The 10,888-nt window shown below is 41.0% G+C and overlaps 1 protein-coding gene across 1 annotated transcript; it reads left to right on the forward strand.

The window, feature by feature from the left end:
* Positions 1 to 9,652: 9,652 nt before the first annotated feature.
* On the forward strand, positions 9,653 to 10,588 carry LOC146049662 (olfactory receptor 5AP2-like). The gene has a single exon (XM_083166222.1). It carries the CDS (start codon positions 9,653 to 9,655, stop codon positions 10,586 to 10,588), a length of 936 nt encoding a protein of 311 aa, XP_083022348.1.
* The last annotated feature ends 300 nt before the right edge of the window (positions 10,589 to 10,888 follow it).

Below are 10,888 nucleotides of genomic sequence, written 5' to 3' on the forward strand. Positions count from 1 at the left end.
GCGTTGAGCGAATGTCACGTCAGGCCACTCGAAAGGAGAATAAATTCACATCATGCCACGCAGATTGAGACAAAATTCACATCATGCCACGCAGATTGAGACAAAATTCACATCATGCCACGCAGATTGAGACAAAATTCACATCATGCCACGCAGATTGAGACAAAATTCACGAGGCCACCTGGATTAAGAAAAAATTCATGCAAGGCCACCCAAATTGATCCAGCCCCTGCAAGAAAGAGGCCTGCTCCATTTGTATAATAAACTGTGCAAAAGAGAAGTTCAGTTCATTATATCCTGATGGTCTTAATGAAACTATAGAACTTAATTCGGTATTGTAAAAACATACAAAGATATAATTTTTGTTGATGTCCTCCCAGGGGTGGGGTGCCATATGCATTCCTGACTTGCGCATTGTGGTGATCTGGTTGGGTGGTGTTTGCTGCGCCTCCGCCTCCATCCCTGTGAGGACATCACCATAAATAACTCTATTTTCCTCATTTTGTCACATGGTCAATGGAATAATTTATTTCCTATTAATTGCCATATGCTTCTAACATCAGATAAACTATAATAATGACACAAAATCAGTGAATAATTTTTAATATTTTGAATATTGTATTTAGGATGATATAAGATTGGAGTAATATATTAATGGTTTAGTGTGACTATTATAGGTTGTGGTGGAATTGATTAGTTAATTGAATAATTTACAGTATATAATGTAGAAATTCATCATAAATAAAACTAATAGCTATAATACTATGGGACTCACCCATTGGTTTGCTATAGTATTATATTAATCATATATTGTAAACAGTTTGAATTTTATTTATAAGGCGTCACAAGTGTTTTGCAGCGCCGTACAAAGGAACAGTAAAGGGAGACAAATTTAACATTACAGTAAATGAATAACAAAATAGAGTACAGGTAAAATGAATGCCACAATTCAATATACATTACAGCTTAAATGTAAGTAGTGAGGACTTGATCAATGTGCTACTAGGGGCTGGTGGAGATGAGTGTGCGGAAGAAGATGGTCGCTGAGTGTGTGCTCAGAAGAGCTTACAATCTAGGCCATATACTTTGTCTCCATGGAACCCACAGTAAATAGGAAATAACTAGAATTTCACTCTAAATCCGACAGATTTCCACCTGCTAAAATTTGGAAGCCACAGAACAGAGCACCTGTAATTACACCTCAGGTTAGTGTGGGCTCACTCCCTGCTGAATCTCCATCGGCAGCCAGCCGATCACGGCTGACAGCCAGGCGGGTTGTAGTTAGAGCCGCACTGAAGAAATACCATCCTCCTGGCGACCGCAGGCATTCTGGAGTCCGTTAAACAAATTTCCTTAATATCCCTTCATTTACAAGGAGCTTATTATGCTATATTGTTGTTATTGCTTTTATGTGTATTGATTTTTTATTATAGTTAAATTCATAATAATTAAATTTCTCCAGGTGTGTGGCGCTCTCTTTTCATTCACTCATATATATATATATATATATATATATATATATATATATATATATATATATATATATATATTTTATCTAACTAAATAATTGTGAATATTTTCCTCTTTGCTATCTCCAGCATTGCATCTGGGAGCGGCCGCAATTTTCAAATTCAATTCTAAGAGTATTTGCATATATATATAGATTGAATGGTGGAGCAAGCTTCTAATTTTCGCACCTGATGGTTCTGTTGTTCTATATTTAATTATTAACTTACAGAGGAAAGGGCCCCAACACGCGCCAACATTTATATAATTGTTAATATACATATTTATGCTAATTTACATAGTAGTGTGATTAACGTCAATGTTCAGGCCTGCTTGGGTGTTTTTTTCTGTACTGGCCAGTAAATCTGTTGTACCAGAAGAAAGCGGTCATTTTTGTAATGCATGCAGTTATAAATGTATAGGAATGTAATGGGATTTAGAAAATGTGCTTATTAAATGTCATACTTAAGGTGCGCATACACGTTGCAATTATTGTATACAATTTGGACTAGATCGCATCGCATAGGTTTTGCAGTGCAATGAGATGAGATGAGATGAGATCTAGTACAAAGTGTGCAGCACATACTTTTTGAGCTGTGCGATGAGATGTGTGACGGGAACGCGCATCTCATCACACCCAGCAATTGTACCATGTATGGGCACCTTTATTCTTTAAGAATTTCTTTGGGATGTTTCTTCTAGTCTGAAGTTTCTGAAGGAAAAGATATTCATATATTGGTAACATAATTCCAAGATAGGAAGGGTTACTTGATCGATGGCTGATGTTGTGCGAAGGAAGCTAAGTGCCCCTTTTTCCAGCAGCATTAATCAGCATGTGTGCCTCTCCAGGAGTGTACACAACCCTGGGGGGAAGTGGGATCTGTTTGGTTTTGCTTTGATAAAAAAATTTTTTTTATAGAACGTATATACAGATACCCATTATATTTATTAGAAATATGATTGGCCAAAGTCCAACCACGTGATCGGATGTGTTAATTCAGGAATATGATTGGCCAAACCCTGGCCACGTGATCCGGGGGTGTCACTATGGTGACTGATGCTGTGCGGAGGATGCTAAGTGAGCCTCTTCCCCGCAGCATTGATCGGCACTGATTGGGCCTTTATAACTTTGACCAGTGTATGTGCCTCTCTGGGAAGGTGACATCTGATTTGCTTTGACAACAGAAATATTTATAAAGAACGTATACAGACATACTCACTACATATATCCGGGTCACGTGATCAGAACATTGATCACGTGACCAGAAGTGATCACATGACCAGAACAGTGATCACGTGATCAGAAGCCACCAATGAATTATTTATCCTTTATAATCTATGTACTGTATACATTGGATTTTTTGAATTTCAATAATGAGACCCTAAGTGACATATAGGTTTCTAATATATTGATCATTTTAAATTCTTGTGACGGTTTCTTCTCTTTTTAACTTATTTGAATTACTTCAGCTGCAGAGCATTATGCAATTAAGTACCAGCTATGTATATGGACTACCATAGACAGTGAGCTCATTCTACTCCTGATAAAGCCGGGGAGCACATATACTGGATAAACGCAATCACTATTCCACAATAACATATACTGGATTCAAGGACTATGAACAGTCTTCAGAAATTTTCCGTTTATTCCAGCTTTGAAGACTTTTACTGCGTCTCGACTTGAAGACTCATCCACGTTTATCTACAGTACCTCCCTCCGGAAAGGACTTGCGGACAAGTATCCATCTTGTTTCCACATTTGGGACTTCAATGGCTACATGATAACAACATATGCCGGCTAATATTTCGAGTGGTCCTATCCAGTTTTATAACTCAATGTGATTCCTTGATATAGAAGTAAGTACTCAATTAACCATATACATTAGTCAATTGACATTTACATGGACTGACTTTTATTTTTACTTTCTTTTTTTATTGTATTATATTAATTTAAATGAAAGAAACCGTCCTACCTATTAATATTTAAAATGAATATATTAACAATTTTTTTCAGCCAGCGCTGGTTCATTATATTATAATCTGCCCAGAGATATAACAGGCTGAGTCAGTGGTGGAAGTGGAAATTTTGAAGTGGGGGTATGGAAAAGTGAAGGCTGTATTTATGTAACGCCACACAGATTGAGCCAATATTCACATCATGCCACCTGGATTGAGCCAAACTTCACTTCATGCCACCTGGATTGAGCCAAAAATTACATGATGCCACCCGAATTGAGCCAAAATTCATGTCATGCTACCCGGAGTGAGCCAAACTTCACATAAAGCCACACTGAAAGAGCAAAATATAATGTTGTGCAACACATATTGAGCTAAAATTCACATCATGACACCCGGATTGAGCCACAAGTCATGTGATGCCACCCAGATTGAGCCAAAATTTACATCATGCCAAACTGAAAGAGTCAATATTCACATCATGCCATCCAATATTCACGTCATGCCACCTAAATTAAGCCAAAAATCACTTCATGCCACATTTCACAACGCGGCCCCCAGATTGAGCTAAAATTCACATAAAGCTACACTGAAAGAGCAAAAATTAATGTTGGGCAACACATATTGAGCCAAAACTCACATCATGCCACCTGGATTTAGCCAAACTTCACGTTATGTCACCTGAATTCACATTATGCGAAACTGAAAAAGCCAATATTCACATTATGCCATCAGGATTGAGCCAAACTTCAAGTCATTCCACCGGGAGTGAGCCAAAAATAACATGCCACTGGGATTAAGCCAAAAATTACTGGATGCCACGCAGATTGAGCCAAAAATCACATGATGCCACCCAGATTGAGCCAAATTTCACATGATGCCACCCAGATTGAGCCAAATTTCACATGATGCCATCCAGACTGAGCCAAAATTCATGATGCCACTCGGATTGAGCCAAACTTCACGTCATGCCACCTAAATTGAGCCAAAAATCACATCATGCCACCCAAATTAAGACAAAAATTCACGTCATGCCACCCAGATTGAGCCAAAATTCACGTCATGCCAACTGGATTGAGCCAAAATTCACATCATGCCACACTGAAGGAGCAAACATGTATGTTGTGCAACACATATTCAGCCAAAATTCACATCAAGTCACCTGAATTGAGCCAAACTTCATATCGTGCACCCGGATTGAGCAAAAACTCATGTTGTGTAACACGTATGGAGCCAAAATTCACATCATGTCTCCTGGATTGAGCCAAAATTCCTGTGATGCCACCCGGATTGAACCAAAATTCATGTGATGTTACCTGGATTGAGCCAAACGTCAAGTCATGTCACCCAGATTGAGCCATAATTTACATCATGCCACTCGGATTGAGCCAAAATTCACATCATGCCACCCGGAATGAGCCAAACTTCACTTCATGTCACCTGTATTGAGCCCAAATTTACATGATGCCACCCGAATTGAGCCAAAATTCATGTCATGCTACCTGGTGGGAGCCAAACTTCACATAATGCCACACTGAAAGAGAAAAAATTCATGTTGTGCAACATGTATTGAGCTAAAATTCACATCATGACACCCGGATTGAGCCAAAATTCATGTGATGACACCCGGATATAGCTACATTTCACGTGATGCCACCCGAATTGAGCAAAAATCCACATCATGCCAATCTGAAAGAGCCAATATTCATGGCATGCCATCCAGATTGAGACAAAATTCACATAATGAATTGAGCCAAACTGCACATAATATCACACTGAAAGAGCAAAAATTCATGTTCTGCCACCCGGATTGAGCCAAATTTAACAATGTCACACTCAAGCGCAAGAATTCATGTTGTGCAACACGTATTGAGCAAAAATTTACATGCTGACACCCAGATTGAGCCAAAATTCACATGATGCCACCTGTATTGAGCTAAAATTCACATGCTGTTACACTCAGAGAGCAAAAATGAATGTTATGCAACACGTATTAACCCAAAATTCACATAATGCCACCCGGATTGAGCCAAAATTCACATTATGCCACCTGAATTCACATTATATGAAACTGAAAAAGCCAATATTCACATCATGCCATCAGGATTGAGCCAAAATTCACGTCATGCCACCGGGAGTGAGCTAAAAATAACATCATGCCACTGGGAATGAGCCAAAATTCAAATCATGGCACCCAGATTGAGGCAAAATTCACGGGATGCCATCCGGATTAAGCCAAAATTCATGTTATGCCACTCGGATTAAGCCAAACTTCACGTCATGCCACCTAAATTGATCCAAAAATCACATCATGCCACCCGGATTGAGCCAAAATTCACGTCATGCCAACTGGATTGAGCCAAAATTCACATCATGCCACACTGAAGGAGCAAAAATGTATTTTGTGCAACACATATTCAGGCAAAATTCACATCATGTCATCTGGATTGAGCCAAACTTTATATTGTGCACCCGGATTGAGCCAAATTTGTCATGTCACCCATATTGAGCCATAATTTACATCATGCCACTCGGATTGAGCCAAAATTCCCATCATGCCACCCGGAATGAGCCAAACTTCACTTCATGTCACCTGGATTGAACCAAAATTTACATGATGCCACCCGAATTGAGCCAAAATTCATGTCATGCTACCTGGAGGGAGCCAAACTTTACATAATGCCACACTGAAAGAGCAAAAATTCATGTTGTGCAACATGTATTGAGCTAAAATTCACATCATGACACCCGGATTGAGCCAAAATTCATGTGATGCCACCCGGATATAGCTAAATTTCACGTGATGCCACCCGAATTGAGCAAAAATTCACATCATGCCAAACAGAAAGAGCCAATATTCATGGCATGCCATCCAGATTGAGACAAAATTCACGTCTTGCCACCCGGAGTGAGACAAAATTCACATCATGGCATCTGGATTGAGCTAAAAATCACGTTATGCCACCTGGTTTGAGCCAAAATTCACGACATGCCACCCAGATTGAGCCAAAATTCACGACATGCCACCCAGATTGAGCCAAAATTCACGACATGCCACCCAGATTGAGCCAGAATTCACATTATGCCAAACTGAAAGAGCCAATATTCACGTCATGCCATCCAGATTGAGACAAATTTCCCATCATGCCACCCGGAGTGAGCCAAAATTCACATAGCATCCGGATTGAGACAAAAATCACATCATGCCACCGGATTAAACCAAAAATCACATTATGCCACCTGGATTGAGTCAAAATTCACTTCATGGTACCAGGATTGAGCCAAAAACACGTGACACCACCCAGATTGAGCCAAACTTCATGTCATGCCACCCGGATTGAGCCAAAATTTACATGATGCCACCCAAATTGAGGCAAAATTCAAATCATGTCACCTGGATTGAGCCAAAATGTACATCATTCCACACTGAAAGATCAAAAATTCATGCTGTGCAACACGAATTGAGCCAAAATTCACGTAATGCCTCTCGGATTGAGCCAAACTTCATGTCATGCCACCCGGATTGAGCCAAAATTGATGTGATGCCCCTGAATTGAGCCAAACTGCACATAATATCACACTGAAAGAGCAAAAATTCATGTTCTGCCACCAGGATTGAGCCAAATTTAACAAAGATTGAGCCAAACTTTACATAATGCCACACAGATGATGAGCAAAAATGTGGGGACGTAGGGACAGAGACTGTGGCCACTCAGAAGTAGGGGTTTCCTTGAGTGTAGTTTGCCATGCCATATACCTCATACACATTATGCCAGCGGTTCTCAAACTGTGGGTCCCGACCACCTCAGCATGGGGTCACGACTCCATGTTGCTGGCCATCAGACTAATGTGTTTGTTGAGGAGGGACAGGGCATAATTCATTAAGTAAACACCCACTGCTTCCCTCTTCTATCCCCCTTTCCCCATTTTCCATCCCCTCATTACCCACTGCCTCCCTGTCACAATAGCGGCCACTTCACTTCACTGAGGTGGCCATTCTGTTGTAACTTTCTGGGGTCCTGTAATAATATTTATTGTCTGACGGGGTGCCAGAGCAAATAGTTTGAGAACCCCTGCATTATGCAATGCAATAGTAGACCCCCTTATACTTGTCCCTTGGAATGAGCCACATGATTGAACACATGATTGAACAAAAATTCACATTACTATATGCCAAACTGAAAGACAAAATTCACATTATGCCATACAGAAAGAGCCAATATTCACGTCATACTGCCACACTGAAAGAACAAAAGTTCATGTTACGCAACACATACTGAGCCAAAATGAACATCATGACACCTGGAATGAGCAAAAATTCACATCATGCCACACTGAAAAAAGCAAACATTTATGTTATGCAACACATATTGAGCCAAAATTCACATCATGCCACCCAGATTGAGCCAAAATTCATGTGATGCCACCCGAATTGAGCCAAACTTCACGTTATTCCACATGGATTGAGAAAAAAAAATCATGTTTTTGTCACACCGATTGAGCCAAACTTTACATAATACCACAGAAATTGAGCCAAAATGTGGGGAAGCAGGGACAGGGAAGCACTAAAGCAGGCTATTTACTGAACTTTGCAAGCCTACCAGGGGACCAGCTGGTATCCAGCGACGTGAGCATGAGAGCTGGGCGCACCCTACTTGCACGCCCGGCACGTGGGCTCCAGCAGCGGCATTACTGGGAGCCAGATGCACCTCATGTGGGCATCTGGCAGGAGAACTCCAGAGGCAGAAGATCAGAGCAGCGTCAAGCAGGCTGGCCACTCTCCCTACCTCCTGCTGCACAGCACTTCTACTTTTATATAGAAAAAAAACACTTCCAGGTTCCTATAAATGAAGTGCCAGTATGCCATACCTCTGCATACTGGCCCACTTCTACCACTGGGCTGGGTTTGGAAAATGACAGTTGGGCGATGGTTGGTCCTTTATCTCAATTCACTTAATTTCCAACCAAGGCTTAGTAAGTTGACCCCATTAATAAAAACTTGAATTTGCACTAATCTGCATGTTCTCTGTAATAGTGAGTGAAATAATTGTTACATGTAAAGATGGCTACACACTTGCAGATATACATGTCCAATCTATCTGGGAGTTGAGTCAAGGCAGCAGCCCCTGCAGGTGAATTCCAGTAATGCAAAAGATAAATATACAGAGTGCTAACGCTAAAGGTGCCCATACACTGGTGAGATGTATCTCAGCAATTGGTTGCATACGTTTTGCTTGCAATGTGGGTGGGACTTTCCCCGGGGAAAGGATCGCATATGATAGATTGTATGCAAAAGGACCGCATACAATGTATCTCATGCAATCCTACCAGGGGCTACGGGCTGCAATACATATTCATGGCAGCCAGTGAGATCTGCGATTGAGATGCCAGGCACACGGGAGTGTGCCTGGCATCGCAATCGCACCACCACCTGTGATGTGCCAGTTTTCATGAGATCTCTCCCAGCAATGCATCTCAATCGCATGAAAACAGGCTACACTGCACCAGTGTATGGGGGCCTTAACACTACCACATTAGCTACACATGAGGATGCCAGCAGCAACGGAGTGCTAGGGGGTCCATCCTTCAATCCTCTATCGTCCTGCATGGACAATGTCGCTGACAATGCACGTTCCCATGCAGAGCGGGTACACACTGGCCGATTTGAAAATTTTGTTGTTCCGAACCGTCATAATCAGCAAAATTATTAAAAATGTCAAAAAAATACCATGTAGTGTGTTAGTGACTGATCTTAAAAGATAATAAACGGTTACCCGCAATTTCCTTATTGCGATTTAAATAATATTTTTTTTTATTATTATGGTACTTGTGTAGTTTCACGGCGCCAGCATGGCGCCGTGCGTCTGAGTCCCCTTGCAGGGCTCGCTTCGCTCGCCCACGCTGCGGGCTAGGTGGCTCGCTGTGCTCGCCACGCTATCTATAATCAACTCCATGCCAATGTGGATAGTGGGGGTATGAACTATCCACGTTGGCATGGAGTTAAGTTACTTTACTTTAGATAGTTTGGCGAGCGTACCCAACCCGGAGGTAGCACGGCGCCATGAAACTACACAAGAACCATTATTATTATTTGGGAATTGGGAAAGAGAAATATTTTTTTAGAAAGGATGTAAATACATTTTCACTGAAATCCTGACCATTCAATCCTGCCAGGAGACAGCTGGATGTTATGAACAACTTAAACCAAACATTTCCAGACAGCTTCATCCTACTTGGATTATCTGATGACCCTAACCTCCAGGTTATCTGTTTCCTCGTGTTCTTGTTGATGTATATCACCACGCTATCAGGAAATCTTCTAATGATCATTACAGTAAGGATCAGCCCAAAACTACACAGTCCCATGTACTTCTTCCTCAGTAACCTTTCTATTATTGATGTAGGCTTCTCCTCTTCCATTATGCCCATTATCCTAATAAATACCCTAGGCAAGGACAGGAGTATTTCTCCATTAGGATGTGCGGCCCAGATGTACTTCAATTTAGCATTAGGAGCAACTGAATGTATAATACTGGCGGTCATGGCCTATGATAGATTTGCTGCCATCTGTAAGCCGTTGTACTACAACATCATCATGAACAAGAAATTGTGCTTTTGTTTAGCTACCGGGTCATGGAGTGTGGGCTTCTTAAACTCCATTATTCATGTAGCCCTCACATTCCAACTGCCATTCTGTAGGTCCCACTATGTCAACCACTTCTTCTGTGAGGAACCTCCACTTCTGCGATTGTCCTGCAGAGATACTAGGTTCAATGTGATAGCAGTGTATATCTCTGTAATTATTATTGCTGTGAGTTCTTTCCTGTTGACTCTCATTTCCTATATCCATATTATCTCCACCATTTTGAAGATCCGCTACTCCCAAGGGAGGTATAAAGCTTTCTCCACCTGTGCTTCCCACCTCAATGTTGTCACCCTCTTCTATGGGACATCTATAGTTCTATATCTACGTCTCCAATCCCATGACTCTCATGAAACAGACAAGATTGTGTCTATTCTCTATACAGCAGTGACTCCAATGTTGAACCCCTTCATATACAGTGTGAGAAATAAGGATGTGAAAGATACAATAATCAATCATCTAAGTAGGAAGCACAATGTCTGAAGATGGTTTATGATCTCTGTATGTAGTTGTGGTTCTTGTTTTACAGGATGGGTGCTACTAGAACTCAAAATCGCTAAAGAGTGGTTACCCTGAAATATTTTAAAACCAACTCTAGTTACCAACATAGTAGTAATGACCTCAAACTAAAATGCACAAGGCTAGATGTCCATATTTCAAGACATGGGCCAGCACAATGTTGTGGCATTCTAACCAGATGTGTTTGGACTCCTGTGCTTAGGCTTTAAATTAGCCAAAACTTTGGTTTTGTGTTGTTTTATGGTTTTGGTAAAACCACTCTCA

The sequence above is a fragment of the Crinia signifera genome, chromosome 12 (genome assembly GCF_055691185.1).
Source record: "Crinia signifera chromosome 12, ASM5569118v1, whole genome shotgun sequence".
NCBI lineage: Eukaryota > Metazoa > Chordata > Amphibia > Anura > Myobatrachidae > Crinia > Crinia signifera.

Bases quoted from the DNA above. Each gene is read 5' to 3' on its own strand.
- LOC146049662 (XM_083166222.1), top strand. From the start codon at position 9,653: ATGAACAACTTAAACCAAACATTTCCAGACAGCTTCATCCTACTTGGA.